This window comes from Setaria italica, chromosome IV, assembly GCF_000263155.2.
Source record: "Setaria italica strain Yugu1 chromosome IV, Setaria_italica_v2.0, whole genome shotgun sequence".
NCBI lineage: Eukaryota > Viridiplantae > Streptophyta > Magnoliopsida > Poales > Poaceae > Setaria > Setaria italica.
In genome coordinates this window covers 39,522,851-39,545,123 of record NC_028453.1, presented here as the reverse complement: position 1 = coordinate 39,545,123, position 22,273 = coordinate 39,522,851, and the positions used below count along the sequence as shown (strand labels likewise).

The 22,273-nt window shown below is 48.2% G+C and overlaps 3 protein-coding genes and 1 long non-coding RNA gene across 6 annotated transcripts; 3 read left to right on the top strand and 1 right to left on the bottom strand.

Moving 5' to 3' along the window:
• Nucleotides 1-1,231: 1,231 nt before the first annotated feature.
• On the top strand, nucleotides 1,232-5,817 carry LOC101757570 (endoglucanase 18). Its single transcript, XM_004966396.2, has 6 exons — nucleotides 1,232-1,433; nucleotides 1,526-1,809; nucleotides 4,204-4,641; nucleotides 4,740-4,884; nucleotides 5,088-5,254; nucleotides 5,413-5,817. The coding sequence occupies exons 1-6, from the start codon at nucleotides 1,232-1,234 to the stop codon at nucleotides 5,740-5,742; spliced, it is 1,566 nt and encodes a 521-aa protein (XP_004966453.1). The 3' UTR covers nucleotides 5,743-5,817.
• Nucleotides 5,818-6,194: 377 nt separating this feature from the next.
• LOC101757179 lies at nucleotides 6,195-7,240 on the bottom strand. Its single transcript, XM_004966395.3, has one exon. The coding sequence runs from the start codon at nucleotides 7,133-7,135 to the stop codon at nucleotides 6,578-6,580; it is 558 nt and encodes a 185-aa protein (XP_004966452.1). The 5' UTR covers nucleotides 7,136-7,240; the 3' UTR covers nucleotides 6,195-6,577.
• Nucleotides 7,241-11,248: 4,008 nt separating this feature from the next.
• Nucleotides 11,249-15,082, top strand: LOC101756228 (novel plant SNARE 11). Of its 2 annotated transcripts, none has more exons than XM_004966394.2 (10): nucleotides 11,249-11,675; nucleotides 11,930-12,022; nucleotides 12,419-12,512; nucleotides 12,608-12,645; nucleotides 12,763-12,851; nucleotides 13,040-13,119; nucleotides 13,617-13,673; nucleotides 13,773-13,865; nucleotides 13,944-14,018; nucleotides 14,701-15,082. In XM_004966394.2, the coding sequence occupies exons 1-10, from the start codon at nucleotides 11,602-11,604 to the stop codon at nucleotides 14,776-14,778; spliced, it is 771 nt and encodes a 256-aa protein (XP_004966451.1). In that variant the 5' UTR covers nucleotides 11,249-11,601; the 3' UTR covers nucleotides 14,779-15,082. The 2 variants fall into 2 exon arrangements, with proteins under 2 accessions (XP_004966451.1, XP_012700499.1); XM_012845045.2 differs by lacking the exon at nucleotides 11,249-11,675 and adding an exon at nucleotides 11,684-11,811.
• A 1,650-nt stretch (nucleotides 15,083-16,732) lies between these two features.
• On the top strand, nucleotides 16,733-21,091 carry LOC101755950. 2 transcript variants are annotated; one of them, XR_215115.3, is made up of 4 exons: nucleotides 16,733-17,696; nucleotides 19,570-19,639; nucleotides 19,814-20,567; nucleotides 20,657-21,091. It is a non-coding gene; the product is annotated as an uncharacterized LOC101755950 (long non-coding RNA). The 2 variants fall into 2 exon arrangements; XR_002677203.1 differs by lacking the exon at nucleotides 16,733-17,696 and adding an exon at nucleotides 19,387-19,404.
• The last annotated feature ends 1,182 nt before the right edge of the window (nucleotides 21,092-22,273 follow it).

Below are 22,273 nucleotides of genomic sequence, written 5' to 3'. Positions count from 1 at the left end.
CGTGGTCTTGTAAATAGTCCCAAAGACGTGGTTTATCACATCAAATCGGAAATGGATCACTATGAGAAACGTCAAAAATTGCATGATGACAGTATTCGTCGATCAATAGCAACCTACATGGATGTAATCAGGTTGGGTTGTATAGCCATCACGAAAGCAAATACTACCTTCATCCTAAATTGTAGTTCGTTTTAACTTTTCTAGGTGCATAGCTTTTGCTATGCACCTAAATATAGTGTATATCTAAATACATATAAATATCTATTAACCTATAAAAGAAAAACGACCTACAATTTGAAACGGGTGGATTATAAATGAGCAGTGCTTGATACAGTCCCTCTATTCCAAATTGTAGGTCGTTTTAACTTTTCTAGATCCATAGATATTAATATGCATCTAGATATAGTGTATATATAGATGCATAATAATATTTATGAAAAAAAAGTTAAACAACCTACAATTTGGAACGGAAGGAGTACGTTGTTAGGAAGATATAAAAAGAAATTTATCCGCGTAAGCTTTTTCTTTATGTAGATGTCGTACGCGCACTTTAAAAAAACGGATGATGGCTATTTTAATAATATATCATCATTGAAAAAATAATTGTCAAAATTGCAAACACTGAATTCAGGTACTTTCAAGCTAATTATTCCATAGGTGGATGATAGATATGTCGGTCCACCATGAGGTAGGTGGACATAGGTGGACGATGGATGTGTCTCTAGTGACAAAAAAAAAAAAGAGTTTCTCTAGTGACAAAAAAAACGTGTTAACAAGAAAGAAAATGGTAGAATACATGGCACAAATTGGATACGCATACGCTTTGATGGATCTTACTCATTCTTAACCGTGCGTGCCTTGTCGATAAACTTGTGCTTGACTCTTCTAGGTGTCAAAACTTCAGGCGTAACTGCAAGCCGTTCTCGCGTGCCCATAAAAAGCAACAGTAACTGATCTGAGCGCGAGACGGTCATGGCCAGCCTCTAACTCCCCACCACCGCACACCAACCGACGACGCCATCGCCGGCGGCACGTCTGCCCGCGCAGTTAGTTGGTCGCTTCGAGACGCAGGGCAATTTTTCCAGGCTTAATTCTCTATCGGTTGATGCGACGACCGACGAAAGGATCGTCATCGCCGGCCGCGGATGGCCGCCGCCGTTCGTGTTACTCCCGCGACGCGCCTCTGAATCTGGTTCCGGCGGGAGCTCCGTGATCGAGAGAGCGATCAACAATGGCGGCGCGGTGCTGCGGCTGCAGCGTGCGGTGCTGCTGCTGGCTCCTGGTGCTGACGCTGGTGGCGCTGGCGGTCACGGCCACCGTGGTCTTCGTCCGCTACCGGAACGGCGGCCAGGTCTTCCCCCTCCCCGGCGTGCCGGACCCCAAGTACGCCGAGGCCCTCGCCGTCGCGCTCCAGTTCTTCCAGGTCCAGAAATGTAGGTGCCATTGACACGCCATCTCCTCGATCGAATCGACCCTTGCCAACTGCATGCCATCTAAAAATGCATGTCGATCTTGATCGATGAAGCCGGGAAGCTGGTGCGCAACGAGATCCCGTGGCGAGGGGACTCGGCGCTGGACGACGGCGAGGAGGCCAAGCTGGACCTCTCCAAGGGGATGTACGACGCCGGCGACCACATGAAGTTCGGCTTCACGCTGGCGTTCACCGGCACCATGCTGTCGTGGTCCGTCCTCGAGTACGGCGACGCCATGCGCGCCGCCGGGCAGCGCGACGCCGCCATGGACGCGCTGGGCTGGATCATGGATTTCCTCGTCAATGCGCACCCCTCCGACGATGTCCTGTACATCCAGGTGACCTTGCATTCTGATCGCTTCACCTCTGATATTCTCCAATCTCCAGTGCGGTTGGCTCATTGTCTGCCAGTTTGGTGACGTTTGAATCCTTAATGCATATGCCATTTCTAATTTCTTGCACTTGACTTGATCCTAGATCGAAGAACTCATTGCATCCAATCACGCAAAATTTACCACTGAACATAGATAAGAGGCTAGCAAGAAGCTGCCTCAGCACCATTTCCTCCACATTTCGGCCCGCGTGGTCTCCCTAGGGGCGACTCGAGCGGTGTCCCACCCTCCACCGCCGCCACCCCCCTCACGGCCCCCTCTCCACCTCGCCGCCACCAGAGCAGGGCACCGGAAACCCGCTAGGAAGGCGGCAGGGAGCTCCTACTGTTGACCTGGGACGCTTCTGCCCTTGGTCAACGATGCGGCGGCGCTGGCCATGGAGGCGACGGCGGTGGCCTAAGGCAGCAGATCCGGCATCCTAGGACTGGATATAGCGCCCTCGGGGCCAGATCTACGCGGAGCGGTTGCCGACGAGGTGGGGGGGGACTCGGCAACTTCGGCAATGAAGGTGGTGCTGCGGCAGCTCGGCGGGAGCAGCGTGCGTCCTGTGCACGCGCGTGGCGGTGTGTTGGCCGGTGTTGGAGTGGCGCGGCGGTTGAGAATGTCGTGCGCGGGGGCCACAGCCGGCGAGGAGGCGGCCCGGTGGCCGTGTGCGCCGGCGCGTCGCGGTCATTGAGGACGTCGCGCGTGGTGGGCCACGGCCGGTAAGGAGGTTGCCCTGTGGCTTAGGCGGCGCAGGCGACCACGTCGACGCGGTGGCACGTTTGGCTAGGGTCCACAGAGCGGGCTGCGATGCCTCAAGGTGAAGCTCGGGCGACGCGCATGATGGTGTAGCGGTGGCGCATGGAGGCGCGGCGATGGCGCCGCCCCGGATGTGCTGTCGTGGCTGTGGTCCGGGAGTGCAAAGCAGTGAGCGTGCAATGAGGGGTTAGGATGCTCTGGGCGAAAGCCCTCGCTGGCGTTCTTGCTCGTGGAGATGACGGCGGCGCCCTAAGGCGTTGTTTTCCCCGTTAGGAGCGTCATGTTGGAGCTACAACCCTGTTGCATGGGGCTCTTTGGGTGAAAACCCTGTCCAGATCCTAGACGAGCAACGGCGGCACCATTGGCGTCGTGCCCTCCTTGGAGGCGTCATCTCTGTAGACCTAACTAGGTTTGTGGCATTACGGGTCATGGGCGGCCGCAGCCGGTGGCGGCAATTCTGCCGCATGGCAAGCTGGACAGGTGTTTGCCGAGCCCATGTGGAGGCGATCGCAGTTATGGTGGCGGCAAGAGGTTATCGCATGGTTGTTGGATTTGGCTGCTTTCAGCGGACCGCGGCGGCTGGCGTTGCTTGCCAATGGTCAATGCAGCGTGGGACTGCGTCGGAGAACGGCGCTTGCGGCAATGGTATTGTGGGACGACTAGGCTTGCAGCGGACCGCGGCGGGTTGCTCAGCTTGGCTGGGCTATCCGGTGTGTTACATCGTCGGAAGACGGCGCAAGCGACTTCTTTGGCTTGCTGGCACAACAATGGAGGTTATGTGCGCGGGTGAAGCAACGAGGCGAAGTCGACCTGCAGCGGTGGCTTAGCTGATTGATGGAGATCTTGGGGAGCGGGGCAACATTGCTCACCACCGTGATGGTAACAAAAGAAACGGATCCGTGACGTGGAATACTATGGCAGGCGTGGCGAGACCCCCACGTCCGGTGTTTCTTCGAGGCGACGAGAGTGAGGTGGAGTCCAACGGCGGATGTGGCGAGGTCCCCGCGCGTTGTGTTATCGTGGTGGCGACTGCGAGGCAGCCTGCAAGAGGTTCGGATTCAGTGGTATCACCGTGTCAGGTGGAGTGTGGTGTTGCAGCAACACTACGACGGAGGGTCCTGCATGAGGGTGGTTTTCTCGGTGCGATGCGGTCTGCTTCTATCGATTTCCTGTTGACGCAGGGTCACGCCTGGAGGTTTCAGCGACTACATGAGCGTGAATGTTAGTGGGTGTTGTGGTAAGGCTTCGGTTCTGCTACCGTTGTCGGGCGGAGTAAAATCTGCTTGAGATGAATTGAGTTCGGCGCGTGTTGATGTCCCAATCCAACTGGTTGTGTTGTTAAGTTAAGTTGAGTGCAATGGCGTGGACGCATGGTGCAACATGTGTTGATGATCCAATCCAACCTACCAACATTTGTGTTATTTTTTCATTTGTTGTTTTCGTTCAGCATGAGCTTCACCTTGTTTTTAATATAATCTGCCTTATTTATTAAAAAAAAGATAAGAGGCTAGCAAAACTCAGATGTAGAACGGTGCATGTCACGAAAGATTTCCAGTTTTGCTAGTCTGAAAATGGATTTGATGTCCTGGCCATCATCAGGTCGGTGACCCCAAAGCAGACCACAAGTGCTGGGAACGTCCGGAGACAATGTCCGAGAAGAGGCCGCTGACAAAGATCACCACGAAATCCCCCGGCAGCGACGTGGCGGCGGAGACGGCAGCCGCCATGGCCGCGGCCTCGCTAGTGTACAAGCCCATCAACGGGACGTACTCGTCGTCGCTCCTCGACCACGCCCAGCGGCTGTTCGCCTTCGCCGACAAGTACCGGGGCTCCTACACGCGGACGTTCCCGGAGCTCAGCGCCTACTACAATTCCACGACGTACCAGGACGAGCTCCTGTGGGCGGCGAGCTGGCTGTACCACGCCACCGGCAACCACAGCTACCTGAGCTACGCCACCGGCAAGAACGGCAAGGAGTACGCCGATCTGGGAAACCCCAGGTACTTCAGCTGGGACGACAAGCGTGCTGGCACCGAGGTAATGTGGCACAACAGCTCATGGAATTTCGAGACATGAGGTTCTCTTGTCAAGATTTTTTCAAATTTTTGCAACAATTTCCTTTGATTTGATCGTAGGTTCTCTTGTCAAGAGTAAGCTTCTTTGCATCAGATGGATCTGACGTTGGACAAGATGAAGGCCTTGGGTCCTACAAAGACACTGCCGACGCCGTCATGTGCATTCTCCTGCCGGAGTCGGACACGGCTGCTTTCAGAACAGAAGGTTGACATCAGTTACTATCTGTGACATCGGCATAGACCATCAGAAAAGAAAACTGTTACAGACTATTCACTGATGGAATCTGCAGTCACTGTAACAGTGCCATTGATCAAACAAGCAACTGCTGCACTGCGTTATCGTGTTAAATTACAACTGCAACTGCTAAATGGTCAGACTGATATCTGATGCGATGTGGAATTGTGCAGGGGGGTTGCTGTATGTAGCTGAATGGAACTCCCTCCAGCACCCTGTTGCCTCCGCATTCCTTGCCGCCGTTTACAGCGACTACATGTCGACGTCGGGGAAGACGGAGCTGACCTGCAGCGGGAAGAGCTTCACGGCTGCAGACCTTCGCAAATTCGCCAAGTCCCAGGTAACACTCCAATGTCACTTGCCACCAACCCTCAACAGTCAACAGTGTCACAAAAACAGGCACTGTTCAGAGAAATGGCTATCTTCAGACATGAAAATGATCAACCTTCATAGAAATGCTTGTGCCTATTCACAATTTCTCACATCAACCTTGAGCAGGCTGATTACGTCCTTGGCGACAATCCGATGAAGCTGAGCTACCTCGTCGGCTTTGGCGACAGCTACCCTCAGCGGGTGCACCACCGTGGCGCGTCCATCCCCGCCGACGTCGACACCGGCTGCGACGGCCAGGAGTGGCTCAAGTCGCCCAAGCCCAACCCCAACGTCGCCACGGGGGCGCTGGTTGGCGGACCGTTCAAGAACGACTCGTTCATCGACGACAGGGAGAACGTGAGGCAGAACGAGGCGACGACGTACAACAGCGCGCTCATCGTCGGCTTGCTCTCCGGCCTCGTCTCATCCTCCTCAGTTGCACAATCCCTGTCATGATTCCATCGATCGCTCGATTTCTTTCTAACTGACCTATGTAGATTCCGCTACTATTCGACTGTTTTTTTTTTGAAAATTAACACGATTCGACTGTATCCTTATTCTTCTGACTATATTATCACCAGTTAGTAGATGCTATTGAAGTGCAGGTGTCAAACTGATCAATGAGTTATATAGTGTTGTGTTAGCATGGAAGCATTCAGAGATTTGTACAAGACAATAGAAATCAGTAGGAATCACTGTCCATTTGCTGTCCGTAATGGGATCTTGATTTCAAAATTATTTCAGAAGTTTTTTTTCTGTGTTTTCCTGAGAAGAATGACAGCAGAATGACCTTTTGATCTCAATTTCTTAGACTCATCATGACGCATTGTACCCAAAGCATACCGAAATTAAGTATGACAGCAGAATGACTTTGTGATTTCAATTTCTCAAACTCGTCCTGAAGCATCGTACCCAAAGCAACCGAATTAATTACTTTTGCATACATAAATCAGAAATTCAGGATGCGGTAAGAACTAGGAAGTGCTGTGCCTTGAAGCTACAAGCTCTGTGCATCCACAATTATCAACTGCCAGGAAGAAAGATCGAAACTTCTACTCAAAAACTGCACAATTCAATCCAATCCTCCGATTATGATAACAAGGCACACATTGTCGAAGCAATCAAGCCACGTTTTCTTAAATTTGCATCCTCTTCTCTCTCTTTTTTTTTTTGAAAAGCTATTTGCATCCTCTTCTTCCTCAATCTTTTTCCATATATCTTATCCACTACGCTAAGCTACCTAGATAGCGCTCCACTCTGCAAGAACACCCAGCCGACGCTCTCACCCGTCTCACGGCGAGCCGCCGAACACGGCGGTCGGCGGCAGCGGCGGGGCGTCGAGCTGGTAGAAGCCGAGGGACGGGCCGACGAAGCGGAACAGGATCCAGGCGCCGACCATGATGAAGATGGAGGCGTAGGCGAACTTGTTGAGCCAGAAGAGGAGCCCCTTCTCCCCGACGTACAGCTCCACGGCCTTCTCGGGCAGGCTCATCTCCTCCCACTCCTTCCGCTCCCGCTGCTTCTCCCTCCGCGGCGCCGCCACCGTAGCTTTCTTCTTCGGCGTCACCTCCTCCGGCGGGGCATCCAGCTGGAACCGGCGGGCCTGGTTCCTCGCCTTGAGGCGGTTCTTGATGCCGGTGGGCTTGGCGCTGGAGGGGGCAGCGGCGGCCGGTGGAGAGGGCTGGGTGACGGTGTCCGTGGCGGGCTCCGATGAGGCGGGTTCGCCGGAGCTGCCGCCGGATGCGGCGGGGGAGATGAAGCCGAGGCGGCGGCGAGGGTGGAGGAGAAGCGGCTTGGATGGGCGGTGGAGGAGGAACGGGAGAGGGGAGGGGAGGAGGAGGTGCTTCATGGCGGAGCCGCGGAGATGGTCGTCGTCAGGTGCCTGGAGTTTGGCGCCGTTTTGTTGATGGGGTTTGAGTGGCTGCGAAGTGCCGACGGCGGACTGTGGATGGAACAGAGAAATGGAAAAATAAATTGATGTCTCGTTTTCCTGTTTTGATGGTACATGCTCGAGGCAGGATCAACTTTGTTTAAAAGAATTTAAGGGGCATGTTTGTCACTGATTAGAAATATTAAGCATAGATTAATGATAAAATTCACTGCATATACAGGTCTAATTCGCGAGATAAATCTATTAAATCTAATTAATCTATAATTAACACATGTTTATTGTAGCATCACATGAGCTAATCATGAACTAATTAGGCTTAATAGATTCTGCCCTTATTTATGCAATTAGTTTTATCATTAGATCATATTTAATACTCATAATTAGTGTGCAAACATCCGATGTGATAGGAACTAAAGTTTAATCAGGGTATCCAAACACTCCCTAAATCATGATCTCATGAATTTTAGAAGAAAGGTTTGGAGGTTTGTTAAGGTGCTTGAGGGGAACAAGAGGTTCCTCCGTCCTTAGGGCATGTTTGGATGCAGGCTGTTAAAATTTAGCACATATCATATCGGATGTTTGATACTAATTAGGAGTATTAAATATAAGAACTAATTATACAGATGAAGTCTAATTCGCGAGATGAATCTATTAAACCTAATTAGTCCATGATTTGACAATGTGGTGCTACAGTAAGCATTTGCTAATGATGGTTTAATTACGTTTAATATATTCGTCTCGCCAATTAGACTCCATTTATGCAATTAGTTTTATAATTAGATCATATTTAATCCTCCTAATTAGCATTCGAACATCCGATGTGACCTGCTAAACTGGTATCAAACAGCCCCCTTAACCGGAATCCTCCCTCCGACTGCCGATCCACGCTCGCTGCTGGCGGGCTGCACCCCCCTTCCGCCCATCCACCGATTCCCAGGCGCCCTTTCTCCATCTGCATCAAAGCACACCACGCCGGCGCACCGGAGTTTCCTGGCGCCGGCCAAGGCTTCGTTCTGACGGGACTTCAAAAGGATGCAGCCTTCCAACTAGTTTGTAGGCATCTATATGCAGACTTCACAAATGAATTGTACTGTACACAAGCCAATACGTGATCCAACCATGCAGTGAACCGGTGGCAATCCAGCGATCCATGCAACGTGCGGACAAGCACAAAATTGAACTCAGTTTCTGAAGAACAATAAGAGGAAAAATTCTGCGAATGTGAGCAGTGGAAATAGCAGCTATTTTCTCCAACGCTCCAAACCATTTGGGCTTGATTGGTTTCCTTTTCTGCCGAGCCTGGCTCGTTTCCAGGAACCAGGCTCCCGCTAGCCTGGCTGAGTTGATGCGAGGGAGCTTTGATTGGATAGCAGCATGCATCCTGGCCAGATAGCCAGACAGAGCCGCTGTTTGGTTGCTCTGATTGCAGCACGCGCATAGTAGTTTTGACCGCCGTGCATGCACCCACGCGGTCCACCGCGTACCACGGGAGGCTGGCTCCGAGGAAACGAAGGGTCGGGCCGCGTCCCGGGAGCCAGGCTTCAGGTGCCTTTTTGCACGCTAGCACGCCGCGGGCTAGGTTCAGCAACGAGCTTAGGAAACCAATCGTACGGAGGTCGCATGTGGGGAGCCAGGACGCGGGGGTGCAGCGAACCAATTGCACCCTTGGCAATCGAGAGCTGAAGTGCATGCAAGTGCAGACTCCCTTATTTGCTTTCCTACGTGAATGGAAGGCTAAAATCTGAAACTCAGTGTATTCATTACAAATCCCATAAACTTTGTTTTCACATGAACAATTATATGTTGTTGCCATTTCATTGCACAAATACCCAGACCAATCATCACTTTTAAGCAATCAATGAACAATCATCGAGGGATATGAAGGCAACTTTCCAGTAGCAGCAGCTAATATGTACATCAGGGTAACAAGAGCCCGCAAGCAACGGCAATGAAGGCAATGAAGGCATCGACGATTCTGAGGCCACAACAAGCACCCTCGCCATCTCCAAGGCGGCACTCGGACGAGGACTTCGTCGTAGGCGGCCATCTCCTCCTCGTGAACAACTAGTTCACCATGGCGCCGCCCGAGGGCCATATTGCCTACAATGCCGACCGCTGGAGCTCCGCGATCTGCACGATGGGGCACCGGCGGCAGCGATTGGGAATTAAGAATTGAGTAGCCATAGATATCGTGGTGAGGAGCCCTGGCCAAGAGCTGCGATGCCAGCGTCAAAGGCCCGACGAATCCTTTTGTGACAACGAAGATTGAGTTATTAAGGCGTCGGCGTCCAGCCGGTAAAAAAGTCTGGGCGTCGGTGTCGCTTAACAATCCGTCACCTTGACCGCCGAATTCAGTGCTGCGCCACCGGGGACGGAGCCGCGCCGCCTCCTCCTGTCCTTCCTCCTCCTCCTCTGGTCTTGCATCGTGCGGTGCGTGATTGAGGCAGCCTGTGGCAGTCCTCGACCAGACGGAGAGAGCCCGTGGCCGTGGCGCGAACGGCCTGCGGCGGCAAAGGAGGTAGGGGTGGGCGGTGGTGGCTGAGGTGGGCGGGCAAGGTGGTGGCTGGTGGGAGGCTGGGAGCCTAGGGGAGTTGGGCTGACTTGGGTTAGGTTGATTTGATGGGCCTTGTTTCCATTAGGTTCACTGGTTCTTTGTTTTTCTTTTTCTTTTACAGGTAGATGTATGTGTATATGGGTGTGTAAAGTGTCGCCTCGCCTCACGCCACAAGTACCTAGGTGTCTGAGCAGTGGCGTGTCGCCTCACCTCGCCTTACCGCTTTAAAAATCATGGTTATTGCCTTCCCAAATTTACCCTTCCAATTAATTTCGAAACGGGTTCCTGGCCTATCTATTTTTAGGTACCGGTCCACAATCAAATTCCTATTACTTACTTTTAGTATTTAACCATTGAATCTGGCCTCACCAACAACAGTTATCATTATTTTCAAGCACCTTAAAATTCCTCAGTATTCACGAGGCAATAAGTCAATGACACATGAACACTAAAAAGTGGGTGGCTACACAAATTTTGTTTGAACAATTTCAAATATTTTATTTAGTAGTAATGGTTTGTAAAAGTTAGATCTTTTATACGCAACAAGTTAAATCACTTCAGAGTTTAGACGTCATTGATTCGTGGCTACGGACGGATATAAAGAAGGTGCTGGCCCTTGTTGAATCGGTCCTGGCTCGTGAGTTCGGGAATGACGAATTTAACATGGTTTTCACTGAAATAGATAAAATATTGATAAGTAAAGTTATGCACAAATAAATCTAGATATATCAGCATTTATGTATTAAGTTCACCCAAATCCTGGACACCGACGTAGGAGCTGCTATGAGAATGATTGCATTGATCAGGATAAAAGATCATTTCATGCTGACTAGTTTTACAATAGTCAAGGGATACCCCAGAATATCAGGGTGTTTGGTCTAAGCTCATGCTAGGCTGGTTTGGGAGTTGGGACCTACCAACAACCATGTTCATCCTTGTAAAACAAATATCACAAGTTAATGGCACCAAACTAACAAAAAAAAGAAGGTGAGAACCATCATTTCTCTTTTCTCTTAATGGATCACAAGATACTTTCTCACAATTTAGGTAATGTTCTCATCAACGTTGCAAAAACTTATAAAGAGATAATGCTTATTTATATATAGCGTGTTCGGATTTTATCGTGGGATGGGTCCTAAATCATGATTTCGAGCAATACTAACCCAGATAAGCTGTCAAACCAAACACACCGATAATTTCCACAACCACTTCTATCTTTTACGTGCACCTTTTTGCATATTATAAACAGTACACCAGTTTTCTTATAAGAAGAATCTCATAGCGAATCCTACCGAATTCAAACTATTTCCTTCACAAGCAAGCACTAGTTCCCTCATTTCCAGTGCTGCTGACATGCTTGAATTTGCATGGCTCAAATAACCATTTCTCTAGGAAAGTTCAACAACCTTTTTGCCATGGGGGTGCTTGAAGCGACGAGCTGATCCGGAGCATTGGATGACGATCGTACGGACATGGCAAACAAAACCTAGTGATCAAAAGGACGATGTGAATCCAACGAGGAAGATCCTCCGTGAAGCGAAAGCAAAACCAAACAAAAAGGCCAAGCAGGAGCGGCGTGCCTCCGACCGGCGCTGTCGGAGTCCACCACCGCCTTGGCCTCCGCCTCCCCCCACACCGGGCGCGGGATCGACCCTCCTCGATCTGCGCCCGGCGAATCCAACCGGGCTCCCCGCCGCACCAGCATTGGGCCCCCTCCCGCCGCGCGCCGCCGCCGGCCCCATCGATCCGGCTCTCGTGGGGCAGGGCTGGGACCTCGAGGGGACGGGGGGCCTGATCCTGCTTTCTGTTTGGATTTCGCTTTCCCCTGTGGGGCTCGGTTGCTGGTGTGGTTGCCCAGGAGGAGGAGGACATGGATTTGGCGTCGGTCAACGAGGAGCTGGCCGAGATCGACGGACAGATCGGCGATATCCTCCGCGCATTGCAGTAATCTCAAACCATTCCGCTTGCTGTGATTTGGGGTGTTTGTAGTTTGCTTGCGTCGCCCGCGAATGGTCGTTAGATCTCAGTTTGCTTGCTGCGATTTCGCGACTGGAGGACAAATTTGGAGACCAAATTATTGGTCTGTAGTGGGGAAAAAAATTGTTTTTTCCCCTGATGTCTGCGGGACTACTACTTGCGCTCTGTAGAAATGGTAGCATGATGTTGTTGAACTGACGCGTTGCTTAATTTGGCTGCAGGAATGGATTCCAGAAGTTGGACAAGATCAAGGATGCCAACCGCCGCAGTAGACAGCTTGAAGAGCTTACTGATAAGATGCGAGATTGTAAAAGGTTAGTCAGTCTCTTTCAACACCCCCCCCCCCCCCCCCCTTCTATGTAGCTTTTAGCAACATTCCCCTTCATATAATATGGCAGATGGAAAGGCTAAACACAAATACCATTCTTGGCATGAGTAGAGAAGTGGCAGTCCGCCTCTGCTTACCTCACACCCACATCAATTTAGTTTTTCTCCGTAGCAATCATTTCTGTATCTCTTAACCAATACACTGCACTGTGTACGCCTGGTTCCAGTATTTCTGCTGCTCACGACTACCTGCAATTTCTGTATTTTGAATCACAATAATGGGGGCCAAACAATAGTTAGCAGGAAAACAGATATCTGATTTCTTAATTCTGATGTTAGTAGCTTCATGATAGCTGACAGTTTGCTTTTATGCGGTTTTCTAGACTTATCAAAGACTTTGAGCGAGTTAGCAAAGACGAGGCAGGGCGTACTGATCCGGATACTGCAAAAATGCTGCATGACAGAAAGCAGTCGATGGTATTATTACTGAAAACTGTTCCAGTCAATGTGAATTTTACCCCTTGGTCTGATTCTCTAACTTTCACTAAACCGAAGTTTGTGTTGTTTTGCAGATCAAAGAATTAAACTCTTATGTTGCTCTTAAGAAACAGTGAGTTTTGACCTATCTCACTACATCATAATTATTTTTCTCAGAAACTTTGAAGAATGCATCTCTAGTTTTGGTAACATTTCATGATACTTACATCAAAGATCATTTGGATTGCAGACATGCAAGTGGAAATAAGCGAATTGATCTTTTTGATGGTCCTAGTGTTGAAGATGGCTATGGTGAAGAAAATGTCCTGTTGGCATCAAGTAAGTGACAATATCACAAGCCCCTATAGGTGTACCGTGTACATAGTATGATCTCGGTTCAAAAACTAAGGACATATTAGAAAAACCCATTTCCTTTTTGTTGTTATCTTTACAAATTGAAACTTTGAAAGAAACAAGCCTCTGACATCAGCGCCATGGATATACTGAGCAGTTTTTTTTTATCTCAGATATGACAAACCAGCAGTTAATGGATCAAGGCAATCAACTAATGAATGAAACTGATCAAGCTATCGCGCGATCTAAACAGGTTATTTTTTATTTATGACCGACATCTAAGCTTCTACCATCATGCTCTTAGGAACACCTGTTGACCTTGCACTCTTGTGTTAAATAGTTGAGAAATCTGCTCCCAGAGAGATAACTTTTGCATCCCCATATGATCCTACCAAACATCTTTGTTTCTTGTTGTGATGCTAAGATGCTGGCTTTGCTGTTTTTGTTGCCCCTCTTCATCTTCACTGTTCCTTTTTTCTTTGGTTGAAGGCGAGGAAACATGAGCTGTTATTTATAAAGATATAGATAAGCCTTTTTCTCTCAAGCCTTGATGCTTTGTGCTAAGTTTGGAATTGAGTCTACTGCTGAAGTCCTCAATATATCAATTTCTCAATGATTTGAGCTTCCACAGAACAATTTATTGTAGTGGACTCTCAAAGTCTTCAACAAATTGATGTGCTAATGCCCTCATAGCAGTGGCCTTTTCACACTTCATTGCTTCTTGACACTGTTTTGCTGTCTATTTTGTAGACTGTCCAAGAGACCATCAATGTAGGCACAGAAACTTCAGCTGCTCTGAAAGCACAGGCAAGTCACTTTTCTTATTTTTCAGAAGCAGCCAATTGTCATGTTATACTGTTCAATCAAGGTAAGAAAAGTCACTTTTGGTTATTTTATCTTCATCAGACAGAGCAAATGAGCAGAGTTGTTAATGAGCTGGACTCTATCCATTTCTCCATTAAAAAGGCATCTAAATTGGTGAAAGAAATCGGTAGACAGGTAAGTTCATCTCACAACACAAGTTCTTTATTTTATTTGTCAACTCTATTCTCATCTATCTCACTTCTTTTAAAACAGGTTGCAACTGACCGATGCATCATGGCCATGCTTTTTCTCATTGTTGCTGGAGTCATAGCAGTAATTATTGTTAAGGTGAGTGCTCAGCTTCTTCAGAGATTTGCAAACTCAACTGTTTGTGTATTACTTTGGCATATTACTTCAATGATCTAACTGATATTGTGACATGACTCGACCAAAATGACTTGGAAATTCTACAGCTAGAGCCCTCTTTTACATGATTTTATCACATTATCCTTTTTGCCTTTTTGGTTTGATGTGAAGTTTACAGAAGTCAGTGGAAAATGAATTCGTCCTCAAAGGTCCCTTTGTTCCTGTGGGAAAGGAAGTGGGTCAAGTAGAGGTCATAATTGTCATCGCTCTGCTGGGATTGGAATACTAACACACTAGTGAAGAAATATGGAGATAACAAAGCTAGAATACCAGACCATCCAACCATCTGTGCGCCAAACTACCTGTTCATTGTGTAAACTGCATCCAGTACCTTTCTTACTTCTATGTGAATAAATAATACACATGTAGACTAATTCAGAAACCTTAGATACCCATCCCCCCAAAACAGGAAGAATGTTAGAGACCATGAAGAGATTTGGAGCAGGGTCTGACAGGAATTGTATTGCCATGTAACGGCTAAGAAAAAAGTCAAATAGCCAATACAGAACATCAGATATGACAACAAAACATACATACATGATTTTCAGGCTAATTTGGTTATAGTGACTGTTGCTGAATGATGTTCATACTGTTCCATTGGCAGATTGTAAACCCACACAACAAGGACATTCCCAACATCCCAGGACTTGCACCACCTGTAAGCAGGAGGCTGTTGAGATAGAAGACAAGTGATAATTCCATACTTGTGTAAAAATTGATGAGGCTCCTTGGGAGGTCCATTGTATCTACAGTCTGTGAGGCGCCGCTTCAGTCATGTGGCATAGTGTTGTAATTCTATCTCATGGGATACAAATCTGGCAGGTACAGTATGTGTGTATGTTCTTATTCTTCTGGCTGGCCTTTCTGTTTTGCAAGAACCAAGCTCCGAACCATGTTCCCTGTAAACCTTCACATCTGTACACAAGTTACCAGTCTTATAAGACCGAGATCATATGGATTACGCATACGCAAACGTTGCATACCTACCTACTTGACGTATACACTATCTTGTGATGTGATATCCGGGTAATTTAGTGATGTGCTTGAGCTTAAGAGTTGCCTAAGAATCATGATGGCTTGGTCTTGCACTAGAGTCTAAAGATCACACTAAGGTACCTCGTCCATGCCCTTCTTCGCCTCCATGCTGGCCCTTCCATGTGAAAAGCATTGTAAATCAGTTTCCGGTCAAATAGTAGACATGTAATCTTTTAGGATCGTGGCCTGACATACAAATTTGGCTTTAGACATGTAATCTTTTAGGATTGTAGCCTGACCTCAAAATTTGGTTGGCTGGCAGCAGCTAGCAATTCTTGCTCATACAGAGTGTTGGACTTTCAGTACCTGCCTGTGTAACTGTGTAAGCTGTATGTTAGAAGCTACCTAGAGCTACACCGCATGATCCGAAGTCCAGATGGACTTTGCCTACAACTATCATTTGCACAGTTCATCCAGAGGGGGAAGAAAGAAACAAGGGAAAGGACGTGGAGAAAGGTGCCAACATATGAAGGGAAGCTTCAGCTCAGTCTTTGTCCTCGTTGGAACCCACCGTGCACGCGATCTCCATGGCACACCCTTCCTGCCCACTTCATTTGATTCCCCGTCTAATCACCCACCACAGCGTTTGATTAGCAGGGAGTACATCACTGCTAGTGCCGCCTTGTCCTTACCTCATGGGCGATTTGAAAGGAAAGAAATGCACGCGTTTTTCATCGTTTGAATTCTACTCCAGTTCAAACTGCACTGCACACATATCAGACCTGCTACAGCCAACTAATGTTGGTCGCCAAGCAGTTATTATGTAATTTTCCCTTTACCATGCTTTGTGCCTGCCAGCGCTGCTCAGTGAGACGACGATGTAACTTAATTGCTTTCCTCTAGTGAAATACGTGTGCAAGACATGTGTTCGGAAAAAAAAAATCTTGGCTGTCAGGTCAGGACGACTCGTGTCTTGTTCTTTATCGAAGTAAGTGATTGGGTGCCTAGATGACTGGATTGGGCTAGGTTGAACAGACTCCCCTAAGTCAAACTGATCTGTTCGCCACAGCATGAATACGTGTCAAGAGACACCATGGTTTGACCAATTATTGGTCTCTCTGCTCAATCTGGCTCTTAGGCCTTGTCCAATCCACCGAGAGAGGCGTCGACGAGCTGAAAACCTATCCATCTTCCGAAAGGTAGGAAGAGGTTGAATCTTCCAATCTTTAAGATTCGTGAATCTTTAAGGTTGGGGAAGGAGGTAGCTCGCCGGAGGGGCGGGAGGTGGGCGGGGCGGCTCGCCGGCGGGCCGCGGGCGGTGGTCGAGGCCGGCGGTATTTAGGGTTAGGGTTAGGGGTCCGGGTTTCGGGGTCTCTAATGGTCACCGGCCTTAGGGAAGGAGGAGGAGGGCGGCGGAGGCGGCAGGTCGGGCGGTGGCAGCGATTTGGCTGGTGGCAAGGACAAGGCGGCTTAGGAGCGTTGCCGGCCGAGCGGGGCTAGATATCCGGTGGGTGGTGGCCGGCGGCGGGGGTCATGAGCGACGTCGGGTTAGGAAGGGCGGGGTGGAGGGCGGTGGTGGCCGGCGGGCGGGCGGCGCGGCAGCCGCTGGCCGGGGCTGGTGGAGGAGGCGGTGGGGGTGGTGAACCGACGGGGAAGAAGAAGGGAGAAAAAAGATGGGCCTAATGGGCTTATAAGTGTCTCTCCTATCTATCTTCTGATAGCCCCGTCGATAAGGGCCTCCCTTCCTCACCAAATATTGAAATCTCTCTTAATTTTTTTGAAAAAGTCCAAATTACTCCCCTTAAGTATAACTAAAATGTGGATAAACCTCTAAAATATTTTTTGATTCCGTTTGCCCCATAAACTATACCATTTGGTTCAATTTACCCCTTAACACTATTTGTTTTTTTTTCTCCATGCACAGGTGGAACCTTAAGTTCAAATTTTGCAAGATGGTAGCAAACATCACAGGACATATTAGAAAAATATATAATGAATTTTTTATCATTATTTGATAGGTAGGATATTTAGTAATAATTTTTTCCTTGACATACGATTATATAAAAAATGATAATGAAAAATTCATAAAATATTTTTTAATATAGATTATGATGTCCACCACCATGCAAAGTCTCGAATTAAAATTCACCTTGTGTATGGGAAAAGAGAAGAAATTGTATTATGGAATAAATTGAACCGAGTAGTATAGTTTAGGGTAAATTGAAAAAAATATAGTTTAACTACACTTAAAAAGTAATTTCAACTTTTTCCTAATTTTTTCGGGCCCCGCCCGCCCACCGTGCCGCCGCGCCGCCCAGACTCGCCCACCGTCTGCCGCGCCACCCTAACTCGCCGCCGTGCCTCCCCGCCCATTTCGCCGCGGGTCCGCCCGCCGACGCGTATCCACGCCGGCCCCGAAGCCTCCCGCCGCGCCCCGCCGCGCCGGACCACGCAGCTCCGGACGCCGCCCCGTCGCTGCACCTCCCCCGCCGCGGGGACCGCCGCCTGCTCCCTCCGTCGCGTCCTCTCGACGCCGCGCACTCTTGACAACTGCCTCAGCTCCGATGCCTTCCAGCGTGCCCCGACGTCGAGCGGACCTCCTCAGGGTCTCCCGTCCAGGCTCAGGTGAGCTCCTCCGAGTCTGTGCACGCAATATGTTCGATGAAAGACCGCGGGGGAAAAACGTGTTGGTTTGCAGCTAGCTTTCCTTTTGTTTGGTTCAGCTCTGGCTCCGTTTCGGGGAGCTTGATTTGGTGTGAGAGACCGTACTACTGCTTGCCGGTTTCAGCGGTATAGGGTGAAGCTCATGATCATGTGGTTAAACGGAAGAACACATCAGAAATCACGTATAATTTCATATTGCCTAAGTGGATTAGTCACTCTCGTTATATATGCAAACTTTGATGCATATATGTAGTACATGGGGAGAAGAAAGTTAGGCGTCAGTTCAGTCCTTTGTCCTTTGGCTGCCTTGAGCTTAGTCAATACCAGTATTGTCAATATACTGATGACACATCCAGCTTATATAGTGGGGATGATCCTGTAATGTAGTTGGGAGCTCAGGGCAAGCAAGAAATGCCCCTGTAGCTATCTATGAAGTAGTCAGATAAACAAAATGGCACTTCCTTTCAGTTTGGTACTAATAAATTCATTTATTGACGACACATCCAGCTTATATAATGTATCCAAGCATTATAGCATTACAATAGTAATTATTTCACATACTGAAGGCATGGCATACATTTCAGTGCATCAGGCTTCAAGATTAGTACATTCCTCCAGCTGAAGCTTCAAAAGTCGAGAGAAGGGGCATACAGAGTGATAAGGACATTGTTCATTCATTTTTAATAAAATATATGATAGGATCGAAATGTACAATAAATTCCTCTGTAAGCAAAAATTGCCAATTACTAACTAGTTTGTAGCTAGTAAGAGCTATAGAATAGAAAAAAAGTCTAGGTAGCAATTATATTGGCATGCATTCAGTAATTCAATATTTGTAAAAGAAATATGCAGTCACCGGTTAGTTGTATAGTTTAATGTTTCCTCTACTGTATAAAACAAATATGTAGTCACCGGTCCAATCACTACAGGTCAGGGGCTAGGGCTGGCGTTGATAATACAATTGTAGCTTTGTAACATCAGGGACCTATCAGGATTGAACTTTGTAGAGCTGTGCTAGTCAATATGTTGATCTTCTTGATATGCTCTGGTTGATTCATGTTTCAGTTCAACTCCTGTAGCTTCTCTTAGGCTAAGTGCCTGGGCCGACATCAACTGTCAGTAGAATGGATATTTTATTACTTTAACTTGAAGTGCTGGATGTGTTAGCATGGAGTTCCACTCTGGCACCATACAATGGCATTGAATTATTTTGGATGCGCAAGCAACCTTAGGTGGCTGTTAGTCTGGGAAAATAAGATGATGTCTTGTAGCAGCTTGTGTTTTGTTCTTATGTCCATAACCTGACCGTTAATTCCTCTTCTTTTTTCCGTTGCGTATTTATGCTGAGCATTTGAGTTTGTTGCCATATGGTAGGTATATTAGAATGTGAAGTTCTGAACGTATTTTAGCTGCTGCTTTTAGTGGAAATACCTACTACATTGAATGGCATGTGGTCGTATTGGTTCGATTTATTGTCTGCTTTGGTTCAATTTTAGGCGTGTTGGTCTTGTTGCCTGTGATTTGTGGTCTACTTGCTGGGTTTGATTTGTGGACTGTTAGCTTTTTTATTTGGGGATTATGGCCAATTTGTGTTCTGTTGTTTGATTAAGGTAGCTGGTTGATAGGTAGGGAGGGAGGGAGGGGAGAGACAGTTCACATGCCTTGATAGGTATGTGTCTTGCTGCTGAAACTTTTCTAGTTCCATCGATTCAAGTAACTATGATCAACACATTATGATATTAATTTAAATCCAATATCCTTCTTGTAAGCATTGTTATTTCTATCTGCCTGTCTCAAACAAACATTTTAATTGTGGTGCTGCATCTCCTTCAAGGCGATTGCAGGAGAGTGGGCTGCTGCACTCATTGGAAGCTGGCGCATTTTCCTGAAAGTTATATATATTGGTAAGAGGATATAGCATGTAACTTTTGTTATTAGCAGCCACAATCTCGCATATTTGCCAATTGCCACTGAGAAACAATACCCTTTTCCTATTCTCTGAATGCATGCATTTCGGTGTTTCCTCTACTAATTGTTTTGCAATTAGCTCATCCTCCACATCTTTGTTTGCTTCGCAGCTAGGCTTCTGAAGCGAGACATGCGGCTTCGATCCGGCCGTCACTTAGTCTCCCCACTGACGGTGCCACAGGGAGGTCACCATCACCGCCAGCGCCTGCGCGGCTCAGATGACAGGATCGACAGCCTCCCTAAGGACCTGCTCCTCCAAGTGCTCGTCCGTCTCAAGCATGCCGAAAGAGCTGCGTGCGTCGGAGCGGTCTGCCGTAGCTGGCATGGCCTCTGGATTGAGCTTCCTGAGTTAACTTTTGGGTTTGTCAAGCCCCGCATGTTGGAAGCTGTGCTTGCCAAGGTCACCCATCCCAGGCTTGACCTCCTCAACATCACTGTGGAAGGTTAAACGGGGTGCCCAGGTCTCATTGCTTCTCCGTGCTGCCACAAGGCTGGTGCCGGAGAAACTCATGTTCCATGTGTGGAACCACCTCACTTTGGAAGACGATCCCATTGAGCTGCCTTGCTTCGACCGCACATCCTCCCTTGCTCTTGAAGTGATGGGTTTCCATCTTTTGCCTCCACTGTCCGGAGAGTTCACTGCACTCAAGAGCCTTTCCCTGAGCGATTGCCGTGGCATCGACATCGGAGCCCTGCTCCCCCTCTGCCCATCCTTGCGGGTCCTGAACATGTATCACCTCGTAGAGGTTGGCACAATGATGGTTCACTCAGCATCGCTTGAGGAGCTTAACTTGGAAACCAAAAAATACTGGCTTCACCCGAATTGACATTGCGGCTCTGGTGCTGAAGGAGTTGACATTGAAGGTCTGTCTTGACAAAGACTTCAGTTTGTTTTGTGATTGGGTGCTGAATTTGAAAGAGCGGCTACTGATCTTACTCCAACTTCCTTTCAGGGAGGAGTGCCGTGCCCAGTAAATTGCCCCTGTGAACAGTCTAGCAACTGGAGAATTGAAAACATCTCTTTGCCTAATCTTGAGGTTGTAGAAATTCATGGCTTGCAAGGAGAAGACGATGAAGTTGATTTCCTAGAACTTATACTCCGATCCGCACCAGCGCTTAGGAGATTGACCATGAGAATTTCCAATTCACCAAGTGAAGATGGACAGAAGATGTGCGGGATTATGAAGGAATACCCTGACGTGGAATATCATGTTCATAGCCCTTAGAATGTTCATGAAGTTAACAACTGGTGACATCCTTGTAATGTAGTCTCATGCTGCTATGTTTTGTTGAGCATTCGTCTATGTGAGTTGATGGGTCATAAATTTGGTGGTGGTTAGAACGTGTCATTACCTAAATTTGAGATCTCATAAAGGTGCCTTTTTCCATGCCCCTCTTCTTCCACCATGTGGCCCTTTCATGTTCAAAGCATTCTAAATCACTCTTGTGTCTAAGGCTTCTAGGCATGTAAAATCTTTTAGGATTGTGGCCTGATCCCAAAATTTGGTTGGCAGCAGCTGGTAAAATTCTTGCTCACGCAGAGTTTTGGACTTTCAGTACCTGCTTGTGTAAGCTGTATGTTAGAAGCTACCTGGAGCTATACTGCATGATCGATGAACTTGCCTACAACTATCATTTGCACAGTTCATCCGGAGAGGGAAGAGAGAAACAAGGCGAAGGACGTGGAGGAAGGTGCCAACATGTGAAGGGGAGCTTCAGCTCACTCAGTCGTCGTCCTCGTTGGAATCCACCGTGCACGGCTGCACGCGATCTCCAAAACTCCATTGCAAACCCTTTCTTGTTCAATTGGTGGCCCCACTTCACTTGATTCCAGCGTCAGGTCAACATGTCGGCTCATCTGTCTGCTGCAATCAATAGCCATTCTGAAACAAGGCAGGGCCCTCCTCTTCTTCGTCTTTGACCACTTTTCTACTCCTAATCGCACATCACCAGCACTAATCTTCCCACTAAACAAGTCTCCTCTCACGCACTTAGTGGGAAAAGATGATGTGTTCTCTTGCTCCTTCCGGTATGAACGAACTAGCAGGTCCACCACTTGCTCTGAATTTGTTTACCAGGAAGGAAAAGAGCAGGTCGTCTTGGGTGGACAGTGACCTGTCTGATGAAGAAACGAAATGGCAACCCTGGCTGTGAGCCTGTGAGGATGGGGAAAGCATCTGAATGTGACTCGTGTCTTGTTCTTTCTCCAAGTCACCTCCTCATCAAGTGATGGGTGTCTGGATGACTGGATTCGGCTCCCCAAGTCAAACCGATCAATTCGCCACCGGAGACTGGGCGCCACGGCATGGACCTTGGCAGCAATATCTTGCAGGGTTCCGAGCGTGGAAACTGGAAATCCCGTGGCACGACTACTCTCGATGACCATGACATCAAAGATGACGGGGTTGCAAGCGTTGTTTGTGCCCAAGAACGAAGGTAGATGCACTGTGTGTCCCAGATGAATTCAGCAACACTTGAGGATTAAAAAAAGAAACTCTGCAAGGGGCACCGAACGAGGCGAGCTACAGCAGGTCAGCAGGCATCTCGGACTCGGACGGCGGCATGGAACA

Bases quoted from the DNA above. Each gene is read 5' to 3' on its own strand.
- LOC101757570 (XM_004966396.2), top strand. From the start codon at position 1,232: ATGGCGGCGCGGTGCTGCGGCTGCAGCGTGCGGTGCTGCTGCTGGCTC. The intron at 1,810-4,203 runs GTGACCTTGCAT...GGCCATCATCAG, and splicing joins ACGATGTCCTGTACATCCAG to GTCGGTGACCCCAAAGCAGA. The intron at 4,885-5,087 runs GTTGACATCAGT...GGAATTGTGCAG, and splicing joins GGCTGCTTTCAGAACAGAAG to GGGGGTTGCTGTATGTAGCT.
- LOC101757179 (XM_004966395.3), bottom strand. From the start codon at position 7,135: ATGAAGCACCTCCTCCTCCCCTCCCCTCTCCCGTTCCTCCTCCACCGC.
- LOC101756228 (XM_004966394.2), top strand. From the start codon at position 11,602: ATGGATTTGGCGTCGGTCAACGAGGAGCTGGCCGAGATCGACGGACAG. The intron at 12,513-12,607 runs GTATTATTACTG...GTTGTTTTGCAG, and splicing joins ATGACAGAAAGCAGTCGATG to ATCAAAGAATTAAACTCTTA. The intron at 13,120-13,616 runs GTTATTTTTTAT...TCTATTTTGTAG, and splicing joins CTATCGCGCGATCTAAACAG to ACTGTCCAAGAGACCATCAA.